Source organism: Camarhynchus parvulus, chromosome 27 (assembly GCF_901933205.1).
Source record: "Camarhynchus parvulus chromosome 27, STF_HiC, whole genome shotgun sequence".
Lineage (NCBI taxonomy): Eukaryota > Metazoa > Chordata > Aves > Passeriformes > Thraupidae > Camarhynchus > Camarhynchus parvulus.
The window spans coordinates 4,792,353-4,819,790 of record NC_044597.1 but is presented as its reverse complement, the minus strand read 5'-3'; the positions used below and the strand labels follow the sequence as shown (position 1 = coordinate 4,819,790).

Sequence of the window (27,438 nt, the reverse complement as noted above, 5' to 3'; positions counted from 1 at the left end):
TCCCAACAGGTGCAGGTGAAGGGAAGGACCCAGGGCTGGAATCCTGCAGGAATCATTAAAAACTCTGGGATTTTGGCCTCACCTGCAAGGAGAAACAACAGATTTGTATTGAAATTCCCTGTGCAACATTCCCAAAAAACCTCCCCTGGTTTCCAGGAAGGCTCAGGGCACCAGCAGGACACAGCAGAGTGAGGAGAAGGAACAGAAAACGGAACAGAATTAAAAAATAACAACGGAAAGAAAAGGCCAGAGATACCACAGGGTACAAAATAGGAATTATTTATATTTTCCAAAAGAAAAACAAAAAGAGTTCCCAGCTATTGAAACATCTCTGCTGTAAGAAGTGACTAAATAGAAAGGGACAGGGCTGGCCCCAGACAGCCAGACCAGGTACAAACAGTGTAAGAATCACGGAGCAACTCAGGGACGTGGCACGCGGCCGTCAGCAAGAGTGAAATTCATCCTGGGGGGGGTTTGGGTTTGGTTTTTTTTTCTTTCATTAAAAAAAGAGGCAGGAAAGGGGAAATAAAGCAGGGGGAAATGCCCAGAGCATTTCCCACAATGTTTAAAACAGAAACCGTCGGTGCTGCTCTCGGCTCGAGGGGCCTGCAGTCCTCTCCCAGCACAGCTTTCCCGGCCCCTCGTGCTCCGAGCTGACATTTCATAGAAAAAGGGGCTTTTGAACCATTTTTTCTGTTTGCAGTGGACACACAAGTGCTAAAACAGCAAATTCATCTCCTGGCCGAGGGCAGCGGGGCACACGCACGTCCAGCTCAGCTCGGCCGCCAGGACTTCGGGAACGTTGGCCATGAATCCTCCTGGAGGTTTCCTCCCCAAAAGCTCGGTGGAACTTGTGCCTTCACTCTCCCGAGCGAGCAGAGCCCTCTGCCCCGGGCATCCCACACACACAGAGCCCCAGGCCGGGGGTCCCGGGGGCACAGCCGCATCCTGGAGGGCCTCAGGCGGGTGCAAGGGAACACACAGACACAGGGAATCGCAGGAACAGCCCCAGAGCCCACCCTCCCCCCTTTTCCCAAAGTTTCTCGGTGCTGTTGGACAAAGTCTGGATGTCACACGGAGCAGCCTCTTCCCCCCAACAACAGAGTCCAAGCTCCGCGGGCCTCGCCGGCTCCCCGCTGGTCAAGGGCTGGGCAGCAGCGGCAGCAGCAGCTGGGGCCGCTTCCAGAAAAGCTCGGGATGAGGGTCCGCGGGTTTAGGATTGCTTCAGCCGCTTGCGGGGCGGGCCCAGGAACGGGCACTGCGCCGAGGCCAGCGAGCGATAGGCCTCGGCCACCAGGTGGGGGTGGGACACCACCATGGACTTCCAGCCCGACGTCTCCATCACGTCCGAGGCGTGGCTGCAACAGCAGAGGGCGGGCTGAGCCACGGGGGTCACTGGGAGCAAACTGGGAACGGGGCTGGGCAACTGGGAATGGGGACTGGGGTCACTGGGAGCAAACTGGGAATGGGGCTGGGCAACTGGGAATGGGGACTGGGGTCACTGGGAATGGGGACTGGGGTAACTGGGAGCAAACTGGGAAGGGGGCTGAGTAACTGGGAGCAAACTGGGAAGGGGGCTGGGTAACTGGGAATGGGGACTGGGGTCACTGGGAGCAAACTGGGAACGGGGCTGGGCAACTGGGAATGGGGACTGGGGTCACTGGGAGCAAACTGGGAGCGACTGGGAATGGGGACTGGGGTCACTGGGAGCAAACTGGGAACGGGGCTGGGTCACTGGGAATGGGGACTGGGGTCACTGGGAGCAAACTGGGAATGGGGCTGGGCAACTGGGAATGGGGACTGGGGTCACTGGGAGCAAACTGGGAACGGGGCTGGGCAACTGGGAATGGGGACTGGGGTCACTGGGAGCAAACTGGGAATGGGGACTGGGGTAACTGGGAGCAAACTGGGAATGGGGCTGGGTCATTGGGAATGGGGACTGGGGTCACTGGGAGCAAACTGGGAATGGGACTGGGGTAACTGGGAGCAAACTGGGAATGGGGACTGGGGTAACTGGGAATGGGGCTGGGTAACTGGGAATGGGGCTGGACAACTGGGAGCAAACTGGGAATGGGGCTGGGCAACTGGGAGCAAACTGGGAACGGGACTCGGGAACTGGGAGCAAACTGAGAAAGGGACTGGGTAACTGGGAATGGGGACTGGGGTAACTGGGAGCAAACTGGGATCAGGGAATGGGAATGGGGATTGCGGTAACTGGGAGTAAACTGGGAATGGGGACTGGGGCAACCAGGAGCAAACTGGGATCAGGGACAGGGATAACTGGGAATGGGGACTGGGATAACTGGGAATGGGACGACTGGTAATGGGGACCAGGATCAGGGACTGGGATATCAAGGAGCAAATCTGGGATTAGAGACAAGGATAATGAGGAACAAACTGGGATTAGGGACCAGGATAATGGGGAACAAACTGGGATTAGGGATAGGGATAACTGGGAACAAACTGGGATTAGGGACCAGGATAATGGGGAACAAACTGGGATGAGGGATAGGGATAACTGGGAACAAACTGGGATTAGGGACCAGGATAACGGGGAACAAACTGGGATTAGAGACCAGGATAACGGAACAGCCCTCCAGGCTCTTCCCAGGGCCCTGAGGAACTCGGGGGTTTCCTCCTCCTGGGCTCTCTCAGGTGTCTGAGGGGGTTGGCCCCATTTCAGGCCTGGAGCTCAGCAGGAAAAGCTGCAGCAGATTCCAGGTGGGATGGCAGAACACAGAGCTCATCCCAAGCCCAGCTCTGGGCACAGGAATGGTTTAAATCGATATAAAAAGCCCTGGAAGAAGTGCACCGAGTGACAGAAATGTTCCATTTATTAAAGCTTGGTGGGGATTTTCCATCTGCTGCTGGATTGAGAGCTGGAATCAATCCCTCAGCATCAAATCACGGAATGCTTTGGGGTGGAAGGACCTTAAAGCTCACCCAGCTCCAAGGGCAGGGATGGCTCCTGCTACCCCAGGCTGCTCCCAGCCAGGAGGATTCCAGGATCAGAACTCCCTGATCCTGCCCTGCCTGACCCCAGCAAGCTCCAGAGCAGCTGCCAGGCTGTTCCCACTCCGGACAACCCCAGGGGACAAGGCTGGCCTGGGTTTGGGGCAATTCCATGAGTGGAATGCTGGATAAACCACGAATCACAGGGAGGGAGCTCAAAAATGACAGAGGAAAACCTTCCCTGCACGGGCCAGTGCAGGAGAGGAGCAGCTAACAACAAATCCTGGAATCTTGGGGGTGGGAGGGAGCCAGCCTTGGTTTGTTTGGAGTGAGCAGTGAGAGAGGAAAGGGAAAGGGAAAAGGGAAAGGGAAAGGGAAGGGAAAAGGGAAGGGGAAAGGGAAGGGGAAAAGGGAAGAGGAAAAGGAAGGGGAAAGGAAGGAAAGGGAAGGGAAATGGAAGGGAGGAAGGGGAAAGGGAAGGGAAATGGGAAGGGGGAAAGGAAGGGGAAAGGGAAGGGGAAGGGGAAAAGGAAGGAAAGGAAAAGGAAAAGGAAGGGGAAAAGGAAGGGGAAGGGAAAAGGAAGGGGAAGGGAAGGGGAAAAGGAAGGGGAAAAGGGAAAGGAAAAAGGAAAGGAAATGGAATGGGGAAAGGGAAGGGGAAAAGGAAGGGGAAAAGGGAAGGGGAAAAGGGGAAAGGAATGGGGAAAAGGGAAGGGGAAAGGGAAGGGGGAAAGGGAAGGGGAAATGGGAATGGGGAAAGGGAAGAGGGGAAAGGGAAGAGGGAAAGGGAAGGGGAAAAGGGAAGGGGGAAAGGGAAGGGGGAAAGGGAAGGGAAAGGAAGGGGGAAAGGGAAGGGTTTGTCCATCCTGGAGCAATTACTCACTAATTAATGAAGTCCACGGCCTGGGTTTTGAGCTGGTCTGCGCTGTGCAGGTCAGCCAGGATCAGGATCTCGGCTGCATTCTCCACGGACAGGTTACTGCAGAGAGCATCCTCACACATCACCTTCAGCCTCTCCAGGGCATACTGGGGACAAAACCATGGAATTACACCCAAAATTAAACTCAAGTATTGCCCAGGGATCCTCACACATCACCTTCAGCCTCTCCAGGGCATACTGGGGACAAAACCATGGAATTACACCCAAAATTAAACTCAAGTATTGCCCAGGGACCCTCACACATCACCTTCAGCCTCTCCAGGGCATACTGGGGACAAAACCATGGAATTGCACCCAAAATTAAACTCAAGTATTGCCCAGGGACCCTCACACATCACCTTCAGCCTCTCCTGGGATAAAACCATGGAATTACAGCAGGGAACATTTCAGGGGTGGGAACCCTCAAGCTGTGCTCCTCCACTTCAGGTTTCCACCCAGGAATGTTCTGTGCCCTGAGCTGGGATCCATTTGTGGGATCTTTGCCATGGGACCAGCTCCATCACTGTAAATTGATTTATTGATGAATCGATTTTAGCTTCTGACTGAGATTTCCCCCTGTCAAGATTGGATTTAAATGCAGAATTCCAGCTCATGAACCCCATTTTCCCTCAAGCCTGGCTGATAACAGAGGCAGAGCACTCGGAGTTTTCTCTGGCAAATTGAGAGGGCAAATCAAATTTCTTTGCTAATCTGTCTCAATAAATAAAGCAGTTTATGGGGCCAGCCATGAGTTTGGATAATTGCCTGTCAGAGCCTCGAAATGCAACAAATAAAGCTGGGCACTCTCCTGCTGCAGATGGAACATTCTCCTCCATGTATCCACTTTTTAGTTTCATTTTTTTTTGCTACAAATAACTCATTTTTAATTACATTGGTGGCCCCGAGTGGCCGCTGTGGGCTCTCAGCAGCAACATTTCCCCTTCCTCCTTTTGTTAATTCCACCTCAACTCCCCCCCAGCCTCTTGCACTGGGAGCTCCTGGAGTTGAATTTTGGTTGGTTTTGGGCTAATTACAGCTTTTTCCTAAGAGACAGCAGAGCTCTGAGGGAGCTGCTTCAGTCCCCGGGGTAAATATTGGATGCTTTATGTGTTTTCATGGAGGAGTTTTTTATTCCTGCTTTTAAGGCACACAATGAGCTGGAAAGGGAAAGCAAAGCTGTGTTAAAAGGCAGCGAAGTCAGAATTAAAGCTCTCCCTGCCCTAAGTGCTGCTCCTCCAGTCAATACCTTGGAATAATGGATAAATGTGGGGATGGTTGTGTGGAATCTCCTGGCTCTGATTCCCACCTCAATCCCAGCTGGAATGGAGCTTTTCCCTCTGATCCAGCCTGGGATGGAGCTCAGGGACACAAAGGGACACAAAGCAGCCCCAGCCCAAAGCCCCCAGCCCAGGAGAACCCCAGGAGCAGGGAAAATCCCAGGATTCCATGAGCAGGGAAAATCCCAGGATTTCAGGAGCAGGGAAAAATCCCAGGATTCCATGAGCAGGGAAAATCTCAGGATTTTAGGAGCAGGGAAAATCCCAGGATTTTAGGAGCAGGGAAAATCCCAGGATTTTAGGAGCAGGGAAAATCCAAGGATTCAGGCTCCAGATTGCATCTTTTCCTAACACAGAGTCACTTCTAAGGGAAAAAAAAAAAAGAAGAAAAAAAGGGAATAGTTTGGGTTGTAACTGATGGATTTTCAGGGGTTAACAGAGCTCTCATTCCCATCTCTGGGGCTGCAAAGAGGAGGGGAAGAGCCCCAGAGAATTCCAGCAGCTCCCAGGAGCAGCAGGGACTGGCACTGCAGCAGGAAAACCAACAGCATTTCCCACTCCTGGATTTCCAGAGCCTCGGGGCTGACAGGAGGCAGGGCAGGAGGAGAACTGTTTGTCCAGACTCTGCACTGCTCTGGGGATTTGGGAATAACCACATGGAAAAACATCCCTGGGTCTGCTCTGTAATTGTCTCCTCAGCCCAGCTCGGATCATGCTGAACAGGCTCTTCTGGGAGCTCCAAAAAATCCTTAAAAATGAGCAGTAGAGCAAAAATTCCTGATTGTTTAATGGGAAGATCTGCAGCAGAGCCCTCTGGAAGCTTCAAAATGAGCAGTGGAGACAGAAATCCCGGATGGGCCTGTGCAGCTCCAGGTGTGCTCTCTGTCAATCTGCTGGTCCAGGGAGGTTTCCAGGTTTCCCTGGAAGCCCCAATTCCAAGGAACCTGCCCATCCCAGGGCTCTGTGGAAAGGCAATCCCATGGCATTCCAGCTCCCCCAGCACCCCCAAATCCCCAGTTTACCTTGTCAGCAGCTGCCAGCAGATCATCAGCCATCTTGTCCAGGTTTGGGGCCTTCCCAGTGTAAATGAAACACATCATTTCCTTAAACACCTCGGGCTCCACGTCGTTGATCTCAACCCGGTTCTGCAAGGGGAAAACGGAGAACTTTTGGGGTCTGCCAAGGGGCTCCAGGGCTGCTCCGGCCCCAAAACCCTCCGGTGCCACAGGGAAATGGGTTACAAGGAGTTGAACTGGAGAAAGAAAGGGAAAAAAGGGGGAAATGAGGGGGAAAGGGAGGGGGGAAAGGAGGAGGAAAAGGGAAGGGGAAAAAGAAGGGGGAAAAGGAAGGGGGAAAAGGAAGGGGAAAAGGGAGGGGAAAGGGGGAAAGGGAAGGGGAAAGGAAGGGGAAAGGGAAGGGGAAAGGAAAGGGGAAAGGAAGGGGAAAGGGAAGGGGGAAAGGGAAGGGGGAAAGGGAAGGGGGAAAGGGAAGGGGGAAAGGGAAGGGGGAAAAGGAAGGGAGAAAAGGAAGGGGAAAAAGGAAGGGGAAAAAGGAAGGGGAAAAAGGAAGGGGGAAAAGAGGGGAAAAAGAGGGGGAAAGGAAGGGGGGAAAAGGAAGGGGGAAAAAGGAGGGGAAAAAAAGGAGGGGGAAAAGGAAGGGGGAAAAGGAAGGGGGGAAAAGGAAGGGGGGAAAGGAAGGGGGGAAAAGAAATATGTGGATGGAGTAAGAACAACTCCAAGCTGTATCCCACAGTCTCCACTTCTCCCTGTCCCCCCAGCCTCCTTCCCAAGGGAACAAAGGGACAGTTGATCCCAGATCCCTCTTTCCCTGCTTTGTGTGAGAGAAGCAGAGGGGATCCCAGCAGGGATCACCTGAGCAGGACCTTTCCCTGCTGGGTGTCCCTCATGTGAGCAGGACCTTTGCCTGCTGGGTGTCCCTCCCCTGCAGGACCTTTCCCTGCTGGGTGTCCCTCCCCTGCTGGGTGTCCCTCCCCTGCTCTCACCTTTTTGCTCTCCTCCATCTCGTGCTCGAACATGGCGCTGAACACCGGGGAGCGCGCTGTGGGGGGAATGGGACACGCTGGGAATGCTGCATCCCCTGGGAAGGGCTGGCTGCTGCTGCAGAACCTCCCCGGCCGCCAGCACTTCCCACCAGGGACTGCCCGGGGCAATGGCATTCCCAGAGCAGCTGTGCCTGCTCCTGGATCTCTGGAAGTGGCCCAGGCCAGGCTGGATGGGGCTGGGAGCACCCTGGGATTGTGGAAGGTGTCCCTGCCATGGATGAGCTCTGAGTTCCCTCCATCCCAAACCACTCCCTCCATCCCAAACCATTCCCTCCATCCCAAACCATTCCCTCCATCCCAAACCATTCCCCCTGCATTCCCTCCCATCCCAAACCATTCCCTCCATCCCAAACCACTCCCTCCATCCCAAACCACTCCCTCCCATCCCAAACCACTCCCTCCATCCCAAACCATTCCCTCCATCCCAAACCATTCCCTCCATCCCAAACCACTCCCTCCATCCCAAACCATTCCCCCTGCATTCCCTCCCATCCCAAACCATTCCCTCCATCCCAAACCACTCCCTCCCATTCCAAACCACTCCCTCCATCCCAAACCATTCCCTCCATCCCAAACCATTCCTCCCCCCATCCCAAACCACTCCCTCCATCCCAAACCATTCCCTCCATCCCAAACCATTCCCCCTGCATTCCCTCCCATCCCAAACCACTCCCTCCCCCACTCCCTCCCATGCCAAACCATTCCTCCCCCACTCCCTCCATCCCAAACCATTCCCTCCCATCCCAAACCATTCCCTCCATCCCAAACCACTCCCTCCATCCCAAACCACTCCCTCCCATCCCAAACCATTCCCTCCATCCCAAACCACTCCCTCCATCCCAAACCACTCCCTCCCATCCCAAACCATTCCCTCCATCCCAAACCACTCCCTCCATCCCAAACCACTCCCTCCCATCCCAAACCATTCCCTCCATCCCAAACCATTCCCTCCCATCCCAAACCATTCCCTCCCATCCCAAACCACTCCCTCCATCCCAAACCACTCCCTCCATCCCCAAACCTCTCCCCCATCCCCTCCGTGCCCCAGGGCAGTCCCACCTGCCAGGATGGCTTTGTGGCCCTTGAACTCCTGGCCGGCCACGCAGAGGCAGCAGTCGGTGAAGCGCGAGTTCTCCCAGAGCCCGCCCAGCTCGTCGGCCAGGCGGCACTCGGGCACCTTGACCATGTTCATGGTGTTCTGGCCCGAGATGTTCACCGAGTCCTGCACCACGCTCACCTGGGGACAGGGACGCTGCAGGAGCCTCTGCTCCCAGGGCACACCCACAGCCCTCACTTTGCACCGCGGGGTTAAAATCTCCCCACTCTTAAAGGATCCTCTGCAGAGATCCCTGCACCAGGGTGTCCGTCCCAAACCCCAAATCCCAAACCCCAAAATCAGATTTCCCTCCCAGCCCCACACTGACAGCACATCCACGCAATCCACGAGGAGGTTTCTGAAGGAAGTGGAACCGGATTTTTGCTCTTTCCTGATTTTTTCCAGACACCACACCTGACCCAGTTTCTCCTTCCATCCTCGTGAAACCTCCCCAATCAATAATGCAACAGCCACCACTCCAGGGGAGATGAGGGACACACAGAGCTCCCAGAGCCCAGCACGGACCCCACAGGGCAGGGGCTGACCCCTCAGTGCCCTCCTGCTTCTCCTTCAGGAGAGCTGAATATTCCACAACACAATTAAACCCCACTCCAGACCGAGCCCAACAAATCCCAGATTATGGCAGACAGTGAGGGAGATGTGGAGGAGGCAATTCCCAATCCCTGCTCCAAGGTGAGGAATCTCCAGAAGGGCCCTGTGGTTAAACCCAGGTAAATCACAGCTGCAGCAGAGGCCAATTAGCAAAGCTCTGATTAATTGTGCCCTGCTGCAATCAGGAATGATGAGGGGAAGCAGAGGGGAGGCCGTTCCCTGGATTTGCTGTCCAGCCCAAGGTAAATCCCAGTTCCGTTCAAGACCAGTGGCCAAGGGAGAGCAAGGACAGCCAGGGAAGCTGGAAGGAAAAAGGAAAAAGGAAAAAAAGGAAAAAGGAAAAAGGAAAAAAAGGGAAAAGGGAAAAGGAAAAAGGAAAAAGGAAAAAGGAAAAAGGAAAAAGGAAAAAGGGAAAAGGGAAAAGGGAAAAGGGAAAAGGGAAAAAGGAAAAGGGAAATTGAAAAAGGAAAAGGAAAAAGGAAAAGGGAAAAAGGAAAAGGAAAAAGGAAAAGAAAAAGGAAAAGGATCCCAGCCTTGGATGCCAAACTAGGTAAGGATTTGTTTCTGCCATGCCAGACTCTCCTTTCTCCTCCCATTTTGTGCTCAAGGAAGGGCTCCCTCCATCCCTAGGAATTTCTGCTGCTGATCAAACATCCTTGAGATGTTTGTTCATTTAAACATGTGCATGATTATGATGGCCAAAACCTGAAAAAAAATAACAACCCCAAAAACAAACCAAAAGCCTCCCAAAAATCCCAGCTGTCAAAGGACTTTGAAGCCCTTCTTTTATTCCTGAAAAGAAAACACAGCAAAAGAAAAGACTCCCAGGAAAAAAAGTGCAGGAGATGCAAGGAGAGAACAACTTGTTCTGCTCTCTCCTGGCAAAAAAAAAAAACAAAACCAGCTCCAGGAGGGGGTTTGCAGTTAAAAAGACAATGGGAGCGAGGCAGAAGAAGCTCTGAAGACACTAAATTAGAGTTTCTATTTGCTCATTAAGGTTTTTCAACTTAAATCTCTGGGTTTGGAAATAACTGGCTGCATCCTCGCCTGGAATAGTACAAGTGAAATAATAATGATGTTGCAGAAAAACACAAACACAATGACCAGAAAATGGTGATTACTGCAAAATCCCCTTTTCTCACATTTTTCTCCTTGCTGGCTGTGCAGACACATTGAAGGAAATAAAGAGAAGCTCTCTTTTATTGAGCAGGGCAGTTCCCAGTGCAGACCCAGGCTGTGATTATCCCAAGCAAGCCCCAAACCAAGGAGCACAAACAGAGGGATGGGAACACCAAAGCACCGGGAAATGATCCTCAAACCTGCCCAATTCCCACCATCATTCCAGGGAAAAGCTGAGCAGGGAGCAGCCAAAAGGCAGAGGGATGAACCAGGAGGGGGAAAAGGCACGGCCAGAGCAGAGAATGACAGGGACAGAACAGCCAGCAGTGATCCTGACCTGGGAGAGGGGGTGAGGCCAGCCCTGCTGGGGATGGGGAGCTGTGTGGGGTTGGGGGAGCTGTGTGGGGCTGGGGAGCTGTGTGGGGCTGGAGCAGAGCAGGGGAGCTGTGTGGGGCTGGGGAGCTGTGTGGGGCTGGAGCAGAGCAGGGGAGCTGTGTGGGGCTGGGGGAGCTGTGTGGGGCTGGAGCAGGGCTGGGGGAGCTCTGTGGGGCTGGGGGAGGCTGTGTGGGGCTGGAGCAGGGCTGGGGGAGCTTTGTGGGGCTGGGGGAGCTCTGTGGGGCTGGAGCAGGGCTGGGGGAGCTGTGTGGGGCTGGAGCAGGGCTGGGGGAGCTGTGTGGGGCTGGGGGAGCTGTGTGGGGCTGGAGCAGGGCTGGGGGAGCTGTGTGGGGCTGGGGGAGCTGTGTGGGGCTGGAGCAGGGCTGGGCTGGGGAGCTCTGTGGGGCTGGAGCAGGGCTGGGGGAGCTTTGTGGGGCTGGGGGAGCTCTATGGGGCTGGGGGAGGGCTGGGGGAGCTGTGTGGGGCTGGAGCAGGGCTGGGGGAGCTCTGTGGGGCTGGGGGAGCTGTGTGGGGCTGGAGCAGGGCTGGGGGAGCTGTGTGGGGCTGGGGGAGCTCTGTGGGGCTGGAGCAGGGCTGGGGGAGCTGTGTGGGGCTGGAGCTGTGTGGGGCTGGAGCAGGGCTCACCTCACAGAACAGGGTCAGTTTGTCATCTGGCAGGAGCCCATTGGCCTCGTCCAGCAGGAAATCTCTCCTGATGAACTTCTTGAAGCCCCAGTCCTTGCCTTGCACGAAGCGATAGGCGCGCTGGCTCTCTGTGGGATAGGCCTGGCTTAACCTGGGCCAGGGGCACAGCAAAGCCCAAACCCTGGCCCAGCTCATCCCAGGAGGGGTCTCGCCCACCCCAGAGGGGTCTCACTCCCCCAGAGGGGTCTCACTCACCCATGGCCTTGGTCTCCTCTCCCTTGGCGTTGAGGATGGAGAATTTGAACTTGGCCCTGACCTCGCTCTTGGGGCAGCTCACCAGCAGCAGGTACAGGGACAGGTAATCCTTGCTCTCCTCGTCCAGGCCTTTGGGGTTCACACGTAAACACCTGGAAAAGTGGGATTGGGAATGGCAGCAGGGCAGGGATGCCTCCTAAAGGAAGGGCACTGTGGGATTTGCACGTTTGCACAGCAAACAAGGGCTGAAAGGAGCAGAGCTGGGGTACAGCTGCACCCCCACTCTGAGATAAACACCCAGGAATTATGGGCAGCCCACCAAATCCCTAGGGAAAAGAGCAGGGAGAAGGGCTGGAATCACTGAGAAGCCCCCTGGATAGCAATCCTCACAAAAGGAAAGTGAAATAAATAAAATGGAGGCAATGGGCTTGAGGAAGTGCAAGAAATACAGAGAAATGGTTGATAAAATGCCACAGGAGGCAACTGCAAGGAACAAGGGATTTCTGGAAGGCTGGTGGTTCTTCAACAACAACAAAAAAAAAATCAGGGTTAAAAGGAAAAACTCCTCCTGTGTGAAGAAAAGGCAGGAAGAGGCTCTTCCATGACCTGAAACATGACACAGAATCCACCAAGAACAAAAAGCAGAGAGCTAATGAACAGCTCCCACACACAGGGACCAAACCCACAGATCCAGATGTTCCAGGGAGGGCTGAGAGCAGAGGGGACAAAGGTGACAGGAACAAAGGCAGGCCAAGGAAAGCACAGCTCTGCCACCCAAAGGAGGGAACTCACACTGTATCCCAGGGATACAATTCATCCGGGGGCTGCTTTCCCACCAGTGGTTCTGAAAAGGGAAATTGTGAACCACTCCAGAGCAGGATAAAACCAGGAATCAGAGCTCATGGATGCACCAGGACACGGCTCAGAGCAGACACAGGCTCTGAGCAAAGTCCACTCTGAGTTACTGGAAATGATTGAGGCCTCAGGGAAGATAAGGAAGGTTTAGAGGAAAGGGAAAGGCTCCAAATGAGGTCACCCTGAAGAGGCAGCAGCAATGAGAGGACATTGGCACTTCCCTCATCCCTGTGTCCTCCACGGCCACAAAAAGCTGCCACTCACAGGAAGGGAATTCACAGCAGGAAAAATTCACTTTGGAACCCCATGGAGTTTGAGGGGATGGAGCTGGGAGGGTGAAATGGGCTGTGCACCCTCACAGCCTCACCTGGGCTCGTCACAGAAATCTGTTTTGAGGGTAAATACTGGTTTGTGTGCAAACACTGCTGAGGCATCGGGGCTTTGATGTTTCCATGGATTCCCCAAAACCCATGATGTTTCCATGGATGAACCCCTCTCCCTGGGCCTCACCACTTGAGTTTGTCGTTGGCTCCAGAGGAAAAGGTCGAGCTCTTGATGACCTCCCCCATCTCCTCCCGGCAGAAGCTGAAGTTGTTGATGGTCCACATGTAGGAGAACTTCACCACCTTGATCTGGATGGAGACAACAGAGGCTTTGGGTCAGCCCTGCCCATCCCACAGGGACAAAGAGCAGCCCCCCAGCTCTGGGTGGGGGACCTGGAATTGTGGGAATGGCTCCAGGGGCTCCTGCAGGGCACGGGGAGCATCGGCTGCTCCTGTGTGACAACTGCAGCGTGGGGCTGGTGGAACTGCTGGGGAACTGCTGGGGAACTGCTGGGGAACTGCTGGGGAACTGCTGTGATTGCCCTGTGTGGAACTGCAGTGTGCAACTAGAGTGTGTAACTGCAGAGTGTGATTGATGAGTGTAACTTCAGTGTGTAGCTCCTCCATGTAAATGCCCTGTGTGTAACTGCAGTGTGTAAATGTATGTAACTGTATTGTGTAAATGCCCTGTGTGTAACTGTATTGTGTAAATGCCCTGTGTGTAACTGCAGTGTGTAAATGTATGTAACTGTATTGTGTAAATGCCCTGTGTGTAACTGCTGTGTGTGATTGCTGAGTGTAACTGCTGTATGTAACTAGTGTGCAACTCCCTCGTGTAAATGCCCTGTGTGTAACTCCCGTGTGTAAATGCCCCGTGTGTAACTCCCTGTGTGTAACTGCACACCCAGCAGGCCCCACAGCCACCCCAAAGGCCAGGGCAGCTAACCTGTGTGTAACTACAGTGTGTAAATACCTGTGTGTAACTCCCTGTGTGTAACTGCACATGCAGCAGGCCCCACAGCCCCCACAAAAAGCCCAGGAACACAGCCCAGGGCAGCTGACCTGTGTGTAAATGCAGTGTGTAACTCCCTGTGTGTAACTCCCTGTGTGTAAATGCCCTGTGTGTAAATACAGGCCACACAGCCCCCCCAGAGCCCAGGGCAGCTAACCTGTGTGTAACTGCAGTGTGTAACTCCCTGTCTGTAAATGCCCTGTGTGTAACTGCAGTGTGTAACTCCCTGTGTGTAACTGCAGTGTGTAAATGCCCTGTGTGTAACTGCAGTGTGTAAATGCCTGTGTGTAACTCCCTGTGTGTAACTCCCTGTGTGTAACTGCAGTGTGTAACTCCCTGTGTGTAACTCCCTGTGTGTAACTCCCTGTGTGTAACTCCCTGTGTGTAACTGCAGTGTGTAACTGCAGTGTGTAACTCCCTGTGTGTAACTGCAGTGTGTAAATGCCCTGTGTGTAACTGCAGTGTGTAAATGCCTGTGTGTAACTCCCTGTGTGTAACTCCCTGTGTGTAACTGCAGTGTGTAACTCCCTGTGTGTAACTGCAGTGTGTAAATGCCCTGTGTGTAACTGCAGTGTATAACTCCCTGTGTGTAACTCCCTGTGTGTAACTACAGTGTGTAAATACCTGTGTGTAATTGCAGTGTGTAAATGCCCTGTGTGTACCTGCAGGCCCCACAGCCCCCCAAAGCCCAGGAGCACAGCCATGCCATGCCATGCCATGCCATGCCACGCCAGCTGACCTGTGTGTAGCACCAGCTCTCGGCCACGGGCCCGCTGGACATCTCTGCCGGAGGGGGGGGACTCGGCACCCTGGACATCGCCAGCTTGGAATCGGGCAGGGACAGGCACGGGGAACGGAGCTCAGCTGCACCTGGGGGAGAGGAACCACAGAAATCAGCATGGCAATGGGGCTGGACTTCAACTGCGGGGGAAAGAAACCACAGAAATCAGCAACCAGCATGGGAATGGGGCTGAACTTCACAGAAATCAGGAAGCAGCATAGAAATGGGGGCTCAGCTGCACCTGGGGGAGAGAGGAACACTAAAATCAGCATGGGAATGGGGCTGGACTTCAACTGGGAGAGACAAACCACCAAAATCAGCAACCAGCATGGGAACAGAGCTCAGCTGTACCTAGGGGAGAGAGGAATAACCAAAATCAGCAACCAGCATGGGAATGGGGGCTCAGCTGCACCTGGGGAGAGAGGAACACCCAAATCAGCATGGGGATGGGGCTGAAATTCACCTGAGGGAGAGAGGAACCACAGAAATCAGTAACTAACATGGAAACGGGGCTGAACTTCACCTGGGGGACAAAAGAACCATAGAAATCAGCAGCCAGCAAGGAAACAGAGCTCAGCTGCACCTGGGGGGGGAGAGGAACCATAGAACTCAAGAACCAGCATGGGAATGGGGCTGAACTTCACCTGGGGGGCACAGAGAGACAGCCCCCATCAGAACGGGAGACAAATCAAACCAACCTGAGGGGTTCAATCTCCCAGGACACAAATTTCTCTCTCCTGTCTAAACACCTCCAAAATGCGATGTTACACTGGAAGGTTCCACGGAAACGTTTCCAGCAAACACAAAGCAGCCCAAAGGCCAGCCTGGAGCCCAGGATGGAGGGGTTTGGCACAGGGAAGAGCCTGGCTGAGCCTTCTGCTCACGGCTTTGTGTCCTGCAGCACCTCACACACAACGGGGCCACGGATCCTTCCAGAAGGAGCAGCAGCCAGGGAATTTGGGATTGGCCACCTGTCTGCACGCTGAGCTACAAGATGGTCAGGGATGGAAAGGCTTCAGCAGGAGGAAATGCAGGGAATGAATAAATCAGCCATGAGAGCAGGCCATGAAACTGGATTTTGTGGTTCAAATTGCAGTAGATTTCAGTGGTTTAGTTTGTAACTAACACCTTTTTACTCGTGGTCACACAAGGTATTCTGATCTCTGAAAATAAAAATTCTATTTAAGAAGAGTTAAAAGGAGGGATTAAAAAAAAAAAAAGACATAAAACCAACTTAAAATAACTTTGGAATCCCCTGAAACTGTGATTCCATGGCCTTCCACACATCCCTGGCCAGGAGGTGGGAATGAAACCTCCAGCCACAACCAGCTCCTGGCAGGGAATTCTCCATTGGCTGGGTTTGTCCGCTCAGGACACTTCAGGTGTCACCAGGTGTCACCTCCCCAGCGGTGCTGGCACCTCTGCACTGGAGCTGGATGGAAAAGCACGGCAGGCACTGAGCTTGGAGGGAAATATTTGGGAAATAATTCAGATATCACAGCTCAGAAGAGGCAGGGACACACGTCAGGCACAGGCAGAAATATCAAAACACGGGAAACAAACCAGAAAATATTATTTTATGGCCCCCTGTGTACAGCGAGAGTTTGCTACTCCTTGGCTATAAATAACAAACTCCTGGCTCGGGACAGAGCTAAAATCACAGCTCAGAGCAGAGCGATTCTCACCCCACTCCCAAGCACTTCCAGATGGAGACATTCGATCCGAGGGCAGAGCCAGAGCACCTGGGGAAGCACAGGAAATGTTCCCTTGTCACCCTGCCCTGCCAAAACCCCCTCCGGGCTCCACAGCTCAGCTCTGCCTTCAGCAGGGAAATCCTGAGACCTCACCTGCCACAGGTGGGCACAGAAACCCAACAAACAATCCCGGAACAGAGTCCAGAATCACCGGGCTTTTGTCCCAAAACTCGGTCATTTTCTGCCTCTCAGGATAAATCAACTCCCTCCTAAGAAACACAGCAGAAATTCCCGGGAATTTCCACTTCCAGCCAGGTTTATGCATGGAAAGGGAACTCAGGGGAGGCTGGGAAGGAAGGAGATTTTTAATTGAGGGGTTCAAAAGCTGAGTGGCTGCTCCTGGGGCCAGCAGAGCACCAAACAGTGCCTGGGAACAGCACGGGGAGAGGGAGCAGGACGGGATCATGGAGCAGGAAAACAGGGATGAGGCAGGAAAAGCTCCTTCACTCCCTGCTCCCTTCAAAGGCTCGGGAAGGACAGCAGAAGGTTGGCTGTGGAACGGGAAAAGGGGAAAAGGGCAGGGAATGGAAGGGCAGAGCTCTGCTGGCCCTGCCAGGCCGGTGCCAGCACGGGGGCAGTGCCAGCTGTGCCCTGCTGGGACACGGGGGGCTGTCCCCTCTGAAATCTCAGGTGAAAAGTCTCTGCATGACCCACCCAAAATGTCCCTGAACGCCATCAAATTCAAGGTTTATACCCTGAGAACTCCAGAGTATTTTCACCGACATTACTGACCTTACAAGACCCCTAATCTCTAAAATTAGCCCATTTTCAGATTAACCTCTGGACTTCTGCTGTGTTTAATTCCGTCCCAGGTGTGCACAAGGCCGCTCTCTGCTGCTGGAAAATGATTTCTGTTATCACAGGTTGGATCAATTTTCAAAGCCTCAGCACTGCTGTGTTTAATTCACAGCCCGAGTGCAACACCAGACCCAGCCTCAAATGCACAACTTAAACCTTGTGTTTGTGCCTAAAGCCATTTCCAAGCCCTAAACCAGAACTTTCCCAGGAGGATCTGTAACACAGGTTGAGAAAAGCTGAACCGAGGTCTTAATATGAAAATTCCAGCCTTCTTTTCTCTAAAATCAGCAGATCCTCCTGGGTTCTGCTGCATCCATGGCCAAACCAGCACCTTCCAGATGGGAATGTTTAATCCCTGCCATGATCCTGACTTTATGAACTCCACAGATGCCTAAAAATAAACTTTATAAACTCCACAGATGTCTAAAATTCCCTGGAGGCTGTGAGGCCAGCGACACCTCGGATCACAGCAGTGCAAGCCCTGCCTGCAGCCAGAGAATTCCCTCCCAGGAGTTCCCCAGAATTCCCCAGGCACTACCACAGTCGGTGCTTTGGTGCCTTCCAGCCTTAAAAATGTGGAGGGAAAACCCCAAATCAACGCCAGCCCCCCCAGTTCCAGCTCATCCCTGCTCTGTGCTCTCCTCCTCCTCCTCAGCCATGCACAGCAGCACAGAGATTTCCAGAACCTCTCGTGGAACAGCACAAAACCCACAGGGATCACCCACAGCTCCTGGCCCTGCACAGGACATCCCAAAATCCCATCCCAGGGCAGCCTTGGGAATGTGCTCATTCCCTGGGGAGCTGTTCTGGTGCCTCAACACCCTCTGGGGGAAGAGCTTTTCCCTAAAATCCACCCTAAATCCCTACAATCCACCCCAAATCCCTCCTGACACAGCCATCAGGTCCTGTCCCTGCTCACCAGAGAGAAGAGCTCAACACTCAATTACCACTCAGTTCCTCCCTCCCACAGCAAGCACTGAAGGGACATTTAAAAACACGAAAACAACAACAAAAACACTCCAGTCTATTTCCAGATGAGCCTCTGAACACCAGCAGCTCCTCTGCCCCCTCGGGGGTACAAACACCTCACCCCACAGCACCTTCCTGCCCCATCAGGTGTTTCTGGACTTGGCCACACGTTTCCATTTCAGGGCTCCCAAGTCCAAGCACAGACTCCCAGCAGCAGCTCCTGGACTGAGAACGGAGGAGCAGCAAAACCTTTAAAAGGGTTTTGGCCGTCCCTGTTTGTTTATTTTGGGCTTTCTCCATTTCCCGACAGGTTTCTGCCGTGAGCAGCAAACCCCAGCGGAGCGAGGCTGAGGAACCAGAGGGATCTTACATAACCCTCCAGGCCGTGCAGCAGGGCTGGGTGGGGAGCAGGGACCCCACAGAATTCCCTGGAATCCCCAGCGTGGAGCTCCCCCAGCACAGCAGCAGCTCGGGGAGCAGCAGCTCCCTGCAGGATAACCCTGGCATGGGATGGTCCCGGGTTCCCAGGTGGGCAGGAGTGGGCAGCAAACCCCGCTGGGCACTGCCAGGAGCGAGGCTGGGACGTGCCAGTCACAACAATCCCACCCAGGAGAGGCTCAGGGATTAACCCCGGTGCAAACTGGGCCAGGAGCTGCTCAGGTAACTGGTTTAACATTGAGCAGGGACATGGGCAGCACTGGTGCCCCCTCCACAGGAAACCAGCAGGAAAGTGGAGCAATGATGGCACAAAAATCATGGGTTTTTAAAGCACTTCAGTGCGGGCTGGCCCGGCAGTGATGCCCTCACTTTAACCCCTCTCCCTGACCTGTGTTTGTGCCCAAACCCCCGGGATTTTGGGGAGAAAAGGGGCAATTTTATAACAGGAACTCCACTCCAGAGAATCAGGCTGTCAAACGCGGCAGCAGTTTCCATTTGATGGGCACAGTTCTGTGCCACTGTCCCCTGCTGATGGAGGGACAGGATGACAGCCTCCGGGCATTCTGCTGCTGGGCTGCCCTGAGCTCAACCCCACCCGTAACAAAGTCACAAAAAGAGGGAAAAAAAAACAATCTGTTTTTTCTTCAGGTTGCAACAAAACAAGGGAGAAAGCGACACCAAGTCGTTGTGGGCAGCTGGTTGGAAAATGTCGCTATAAGAGAAATCAGGTGGATGTTTTACTGAAATAATTCAGGGTTTAGAGTTCTGTTTTATAAAGGATAAATAAGTGTCATTCTTCAAACTCTCACAGGGCTTCACAACAAGCCACCACTTAGAACTCCAAAGGCGAAGTGGAAAAAAGAGGAAATGAGGGAAAAGTGCTTCTTTTCCTAATGTCAGGACGATGCTGTAGAACCACAACACGAACACATTCAGCCATGCTGAGCTGGAGAGAGCTGACAGCAGATCTCATCACACCTGAGATCTTCCTGCCCCTCCAAGAACTCCTGTCAGACCCAGACAATCCCATCTCCCACTCCAGGCGCTCTGTTTTCCCTTCGGAGCACCAGGAATGCGGACGATGCTCGGCAGCAGCAGCGGCAGCGCTCCAGGATGGCTCCAGCTCCCCGGGAAGGGGAATTATTTCCCTTTCCACACTGCAGGATGATGCACCATTTCCTCCAAACAGCACCACAGGCCCGACACTCGCCCGGGGAGCAGAGCCGCGATCCCGGCTCGCATTCCCAGCGATCCCAGCTTGGCTCCTGCCTCGGGGATGGGCTCATACCGTGGCCAGGCCACAACCTGTCACCCCTGAGCGCTGATGCTGCTGCTCCTCATGGCAGCGCTCCCACTCCGGCCCGCTCCGCTCTTTCCCACTCGTGTTCCCTCAGCAGGCTCCGGGCACCCCACGGCCCCTGTCCCCCAGCCTGGCGATCTCCAGGAATCCCCGCTCCAGGTTTTTCCCCAACTTTTCCCCGCCGCCCCCCCTCTCGTCCCTCAGGCCCTGCGCTCCCCCCCAACTCCTTCCCCTCCGCTCTCACCTCGCGGCCCGAGGAGCGGCCCCGCCGGCGGTGCGGCGCTGCTGGGAGGCCGGAGGGAGGCGGGGAGCGGTGCCCGGGCAGGTGCGGTGTGTGGGGACGGCCCCGGACCCCGCAGCCCCCTCAGGAGACCACCAGCAGCAAGGGATCACTATTTGGCAGCATGTCCTCCCGGGCCGGTCTCCGCCGAGCGCGACCCGGGGATCACTATTGCGCAGGTGCCCGCAGCAGCTCAGCGCGCATGCGCACGGTGCCGGGGCGGCGGGGGGGGGGGCCGGGATATGGCGGTGCCCAGCGCTCCCCTCACGGCTGCGCACGCGCACTGCGGGACTGACGCCGCCGGCCACGCCCACCGCCTTTTATAGCCGTGCGCCCGTCGCGCGAGACCGCTCCCCCCGCCGCGAGCACGCGCGGCCGGGCCGGCTCCTGCGCATGCGCTGTGTGCAGACCCCTCTTTGTGGCAGGTCGCGTCCCTCCTGCGCTTTCACAGGCAGATCACTTTGTGGCAGGCGTGCCCCGGCTGCCCTGCCCCTCTACTCCCCGCTGATGAATGCTCGTCTGGCAGCGCCGCGCAGCGTGCGCCCTGTGCCTCGCTGGGCCCGCTGTTCCCGTTCGGCACCGGCTGCTGCTGTCGCAGTGCCGTTCCACCGCGGGGTCGGCGCGGGCGGCGCTCTCGCTGCCCACATGTCCGCCACACACGGCCCTCGCAGGCGGCACCGCCTTTCCGCTGTCCCTGGGGAGGTTTCTGGGCGTACCATCGCCCTTTTCCTCACGGCTTCGTGAGCAGACGCCTGCCCGAGGGAATGGCGGGAACCATCTCCCCTCACGGCTCCGTGAGCGAACACCTGCCTGAGGGAATGGCGGGAACCATCTCCCCTCGTGGCTCCATGAGGGAACACCTGCCTGAGGGAATGGCGGGAACCATCTCTCCTTCCCTAACGGCTCCATGGGGACACCTGCCTGAGGGAATGGCGGGAACCATCTCCCCTCGTGGCTCCATGAGGGAACAGCTGCCTGAGGGAATGGTGGGAACCATCTCCCCTCGTGGCTCCATGAGGGAACAGCTGCCTGAGGGAATGGTGGGAACCATCTCTCCTTCCCTCACAGCTCCATGAGGGGACACCTGCCTGAGGGAATGGCGGGAACCATCTCTCCTTCCCTCACAGCTCCATGAGGGGACACCTGCCTGAGGGAATGGCGGGAACCATCTCTCCTCATGGCTCCATGAGGGGACATCTGCCTCAGGGAATGGCGGGAACCATCTCTCCTTCCCTCACAGCTCCATGAGGGGACACCTGCCTGAGGGAATGGCGGGAACCATCTCTCCTTCCCTCACAGCTCCATGAGGGGACACCTGCCTGAGGGAATGGCGGGAACCATCTCCCCTCATGGCTCCATGAGGGGACATCTGCCTGAGGGAATGGCGGGAGCCATCTCTCCTTCCCTCACAGCTCCATGAGGGGACACCTGCCTGAGGGAATGGCGGGAACCATCTCTCCTTCCCTCACGGCTCCATGGGGACACCTGCCTGAGGGAATGGCGGGAACCATCTCCCCTCATGGCTCCATGAGGGGACATCTGCCTGAGGGAATGGCGGGAGCCATCTCTCCTTCCCTCACAGCTCCATGAGGGGACACCTGCCTGAGGGAATGGCGGGAACCATCTCTCCTTCCCTCACGGCTCCATGGGGACATCTGCCTGAGGGAATGGCGGGAGCCATCTCTCCTTCCCTCACAGCTCCATGAGGGGACACCTGCCTGAGGGAATGGCGGGAGCCATCTCTCCTTCCCTCACGGCTCCATGAGGGGACAGCTGCCTGAGGGAATGGCGGGAGCCATCTCTCCTCACGGCTCCATGAGGGGACACCTGCCCGAGGGAATGGTGGGAACCATCTCCCCTCACGGCTCCATGGGGACACCTGCCTGAGGGAATGGCGGGAACCATCTCCCCTCACGGCTCCATGGGGACGCCTGCCCGAGGGAATGGCGGGAGCCATCTCCCCTCACGGCTCTATGGGGACACCTGCCTGAGGGAATGGCGGGAACCATCTCCCCTCACAGCTCCATGAGGGGACACCTGCCCGAGGGAATGGCGGGAACCATCTCCCCTCACAGCTCCATGAAGGCCTGTCTGCCCGAGGGAATGGTGGCTGCTGTTTCCCCTCACAGCTCTGTGAGGAAGTGTTACCAAAATCCTCCAAAAACATCGTGAAAAATAAGACTCCACCCAGTTTTCAGTGTTATCGAGCCAGGCCTTGCTTTCTTCTTGGCCCAGGCTCGTGTGTGGCTGGCAAAGTTGCTCCACACCCACGCTGATGCAAACTTTTAAACTTATTTATACATTTTAAGCAAAGGAAGAAATAAATTCGTTGGTATGGCTCTTCTCTGCTACTTTGTAGTGGTTTGTAACCAGTGAAGCAAAGATGTCGTTGTTACCAGTCCTTAATTACCTGAACGTTCGTAGAGAAGCTTATCCAGAGCAGCCTTCCCCTCCTCACTTCCAGTCTCGGGTGAATTAATTCCACTACACAAAAAGCACCCCAAGAACCGAATTACCCAGGTTCCACAGCACAACCACGCTTATTGAAATGGGAAATGCAAAAGATTTTTGTCTTCTCTCTCCTTCCCCCAGGTGAGAAATGCTGCTCTGGCCCAGGGGCTGCCACGTCCACCTGCGGGTGGCTCCTGGATTATTGGGAATGTTCTCCGCAGTGTCCCAGGTTTTATTGGCAAGCGAATCCTCCTCGGAGCAATCCTCGCACCCTGCTGCATTCCTCCGTGTCCCCAAGCGCTGCCCGTGGTGACAGAGCAGCAGGTGATGCCGCGCTGCTGAAGGAACGGCTCTGTGAGGTGCAGGGCTGGTGTTTGCATTCCCGCGCCGGCCGCACGCTTCTCCTGGAAACCGCCTTTCATCCCTCTTCCATTCCCGTTTATGTTCCCACCTAAGCTGCGGATTTTTAGCGACGCGTTTCTCCTCTCAGGGCTGGAGTAGCAGAGGAAATTACAGCACCAGTTTCACAGACAACAAAGAAATCCCCCCCTCCTCCCCGGCAGCCTCTCTGCAACCAGAACAAACAGAAATTCTCCTTTAATCCAGCACTGGCCGAGTGTCACTCTGCAGTGGGGAATTCAAGTTCCTTTTCACGTTCTCCTGATCAAAATTCTCTTGTTCCCAGGAAGTGAAAAATTAAATTGGTCACCTGTGGAAACGGAGGTGGAATTTCACCTCTCCTCCCTTTGCTAAAGTTATTTAGTCTCAGCTCTGTCCCCCTTGGTGCCTGGGAGAAGAGAATTATTGTCACTTCTTCTTGCCTGGGACACGATTCCGTGATAAATAAACAATTCCAGGTGCTTGAGCCTTGGCTATTGGGATGGGGATTTTGGTGTGTGTGAAGCGAGAGCTCTGAATTCCCAGCTCTGGGGGCAATTCCCACCTGGATGGCAGCAGGCAGGTGGCATTTCCCTGTGACAAGGGACACCAAATGCTGCAGCACCCCCGGGTCTGGAGGTGTCACCCTCTCGCTTTGATTTCCACGGGAAGCTGATTAAACCGACGGCTCTGACAGGAGCTGTGTGCAAGAATTTTAACTAGCTGCTGCTTTTTAATATTCACTTCCTCTTCGGGTTTAATTATTTTGTTCCTGCGTTTTCCCTTTCAATTTACTAAAACTCCAGAAATGTAATTAGGGAGAGGCTGAGCTGCAGAGAGCTGCCAGTGATGAAACGGAGCAGCCCAGCCTCCAGCGCGGGCTGCAGGACAGGATTCCAATCATTATCCCCTTATCCAGGAAGGATCTGCGGCACGGCGGGATCAGAGCTATTGAGAATGCAGCACTAATTAAACTCCCCTATCAGGAGAGGATGAAAACGCGGTTATTTCATTATTTCCTGCGTTTGCCAGCTCTGTTACGAACCCAAACAAACCCGCTGCAAACAAAGCCCAGCTCAATCACGGGGGAGACTTAATGAGGCTTTAATTTGTGCAGCGCTCACGGAGCCAGCGCGAGGTGCTGCTCCCCTCTGCCCGTGCCAGGGGCACCTGTGGCGCCCATTTCCCATCTGGAGAGCACCAGCAGCGCCGTGCCACAGATTGCCACGGAACCTCGGCCAGCTCTGGGGGACGCGCTTGCTTTGTGTGCCATTTAAATCATTAAATAATGCGCACACCGCAGGCTGCGATGGTTTCGTCGTGAAATGGTCATTTTTTGGTCGCAGCCAATTAGGAATCCGTTCTCTCCCGCTGGTGCCGGGGTGTTTCCGTCCCTCGCAGATCTCCTGCTCGGCCCAGCCCCTCTGGAGGTTTCTCCTGTCACAGCAGCCCCGGCTCTGTCACCTCAGTGTGCCCTAGGGGATGCTCGGGGGCCGGGGGCAGGCAGAGCTGCTGGATCCTGCAATCCCTGAACCGTGCAGGGCTGAGCATCCTCCCGGGAAGGGGAATGGAGAGCCTGGGTTTTTTTGGATTTTTAAAAAATTGGTATTTGCTTGCAGCCGTTCTCATCCGGGTGGGATTGACAGCGGAACAGCAAAACCTGAGCCCAGCAGTGCCAGCTCCCCTTCCCTGTGGATCCACGGGGCAGGAGGGGAAGGGAAATATCCCCACCTCCAACAGCTCCTCGGGCAGGGAGAGGCTAAGCAGTTATTTTCGCGTGTAAATAAAATATCGGTGTCTCTTACAGAAATACATCAAATATTGATGGTTTTTTATGTACTTGTAGGAAAGAATGGGGGAACTGGCTCCTTCCAGGTGCAATCCAGAGGGGTGCAGGATTTTCCTTCAGGTGGATTCTCTTTCCCTGGGTGGGCGGGGAGGGGCTGGGATGGAATTCCCAGAGCAGCTGTGGCTGCCCCTGGATCCCTGGGAGGGGACATTGGGCTTGGAGCCCCCTGGGACAGTGGGAGGTGGCCCTGGATGGAACTGGGTGCGCTTTGGGATCATTCCAACCCAAACCCGCTCTGGAATTGTGTGATGGAGGCACACAGATCCCAAACCACGAGTCCAGCACAGCCCTAAATTCAGTGCAAACCCACGGGGGCCAGCCCAGCCCTTCCATGAGGGAATTCCTGCTGCTCTGCAGGGACAGTTCCCTCTCCAACCATCCCTGAACATTTCCCACCCAGATTTCCTTCCCAAACACCACCAGCAACCTTCCCTCAGTCCTCGCTGCTATGATTAAAAGCCACTTTTGTTTGGGAGAAAACAAACAGCGCTTAAAACAAACCCTGCCCTGGAGGTTTCGCTCGCGGGGAATCTGCTGGGTTGCTATTTTTACCTGGGTTGGAGAGGCATCAAAGCTGATTTTGGAGGAGAGGAGGAACTGAGCCCTTAAACTGACAACGGTGAGCGAGCAGCTCCCCCAGCCCTGAGCGGGCTTTGGTGCTCGTTAGCAGCGGCTCCTGATGAGGCTGCTCTTGTTTTCCAGGCTGCTTTTGATCCCACACTCATTAAAACCTGATCCTGCTGTGGAATTGTTTCCCCCTCCCCACACCTCGGCACCTGAGCGTTGTCCCCAAGTCCCCCAAATTCATCCTCAGGCAGCTTTTCCCCTCAAACAGGAGCTCATCCTCGGGGAGCACAGCCTCCAGCCCAGCTCCTTCCCAGCCCAAACCATTCCAGGATTTTGTTTTCCCAGCCACGCTCACCACAAAACAAATTAACCAACGAAGGGTTTATTGCCTTGGAATATTCAGGGTTTGGGATATTTGGAGCTGAGTTTTCTGCTGCCCACAGGGAGAGGCCTCTGCTCCTGCCCCAGGGCTGCCTCCAGGTCCCTCCTGGGGGCTCCAGACTGGGAGTTCATGACGGGAAAATCCCAATATTTGATTCAATGTGGGGACAATTAAACCAAACCTGCAGGGAAGCAAATCATTAAATCATCAAATCATTCGCCAGCCTGGAAACCTTTCCTCGCTGTCCCCAAAGCATCCTCGAGGTATTTCAAAGGAACACCAAGATCCCAAGAGAATAACAACAATTCCTTATCCACCTTTACTCTCCTGCGACCAGAAAATCATCACTTACAGGATTATCTCCATCCCTACAAAATATCCAAATTTTCAGTCCCCTCTCCAAACATTTGGGTTTGTTTTTTTTTTTTTTCTGAGCCATCTGCTGCTGGAGCTGCTGGAGCTGCAGGAGGAGCAGCGGGGATGAAAGGAGAGGGAGCGGAGCTGCCAAATTTCCCCTGCGGGAGCCGGGCTCAGCTCCTCGATCCCACCTCCCCTTCCCCACCGGGGACGGAGCTTCCCGGGAGAATTCCAGTGGGAATGTTCCCCAGGCAGAATTCCAGTGGGAACGATCCCCATGCAGAATTCCAGTGGGAACGATCCCTGGACAGAATTCCAGTGGGAACGATCCCCATGCAGAATTCCAGTGGGAACGATCCCCAGACAGAATTCCAGTGGGAATGATCCCCATGCAGAATTCCAGTGGGAACGATCCCTGGACAGAATTCCAGTGGGAACGATCCCCTGGACAGAATTCCAGTGGGAATGATCCCCATGCAGAATTCCAGCGGGAACAATCCCCAGACAGAATTCCAGCGGGAATGATCCCCATGCAGAATTCCAGTGGGAACGATCCCTGGACAGAATTCCAGTGGGAATGATCCCCATGCAGAATTCCAGCGGGAACGATCCCCTGGAAAGAATTCCAGTGGGAACGATCCCCATGCAGAATTCCAGTGGGAACAATCCCCGGACAGAATTCCAGTGGGAACGATCCCCATGCAGAATTGCAGCGGGAATGTTCCCCAGACAGAATTCCAGTGGGAACAATCCCCGGACAGAATTCCAGTGGGAATGAATCCCCCTGCAGAATTCCAGTGGGAACGATCCCCATGCAGAATTCCAGTGGGAATGATCCCCATGCTGAATTCCAGCGGGAATGTTTCCCAGACAGAATTCCAGTGGGAACGATCCCCGGACAGAATTCCAGTGGGAATGAATCCCCCTGCAGAATTCCAGTGGGAACGATCCCCATGCAGAATCCAGTGGGATTCCCCATGCTGAATTCCAGCGGGAATGTTTCCCAGACAGAATTCCAGTGGGAACGATCCCCGGACAGAATTCCAGTGGGAATGAATCCCCCTGCAGAATTCCAGTGGGAACGATCCCCCTGCAGAATTCCAGTGGGAATGATCCCCGGACAGAATTCCAGCGGGAACAATCCCCGGACAGAATTCCAGTAGGAATGATCCCCATGCTGAATTCCAGTAGGAACGATCCCCATGCTGAATTCCAGCGGGAATGATCCCCGGACAGAATTCCAGCGGGAACAATCCCCAGACAGAATTCCAAAGGGAATGATCCCCATGCTGAATTCCAGCGGGAATGATCCCCATGCAGAATTCCAGTGGGAACAATCCCCAGACAGAATTCCAGCGGGAATGATCCCCATGCAGAATTCCAGCGGGACGATCCCTGGACAGAATTCCAGTGGGAATGATCCCCATGCAGAATTCCAGTGGGAACAATCCCCAGACAGAATTCCAGTGGGAATGATCCCCATGCAGAATTCCAGAGGGAACGATCCCCGGACAGAATTCCAGCGGGAATGATCCCCAGACAGAATTCCAGTGGGAATGATCCCCATGCTGAATTTCAGCGGGAATGTTTCCCAGACAGAATTCCAGTGGGAACAATCCCCGGACAGAATTC

The 27,438-nt window shown here is 54.7% G+C and overlaps 1 protein-coding gene across 1 annotated transcript; it reads right to left on the bottom strand.

The window, feature by feature from the left end:
• Positions 1-263: 263 nt before the first annotated feature.
• On the bottom strand, positions 264-20,069 carry SPOP (speckle type BTB/POZ protein). The gene is made up of 10 exons (XM_030966343.1): positions 19,787-20,069; positions 14,242-14,372; positions 12,678-12,799; positions 11,313-11,464; positions 11,058-11,185; positions 8,270-8,447; positions 7,151-7,206; positions 6,171-6,293; positions 3,836-3,978; positions 264-1,358 (listed from the first exon to the last, which is right to left on the bottom strand). Exons 2-10 carry the CDS (start codon positions 14,317-14,319, stop codon positions 1,214-1,216), a joined length of 1,125 nt encoding a protein of 374 aa, XP_030822203.1. The 5' UTR covers positions 14,320-14,372; positions 19,787-20,069; the 3' UTR covers positions 264-1,213.
• Between the last annotated feature and the right edge of the window lie 7,369 nt (positions 20,070-27,438).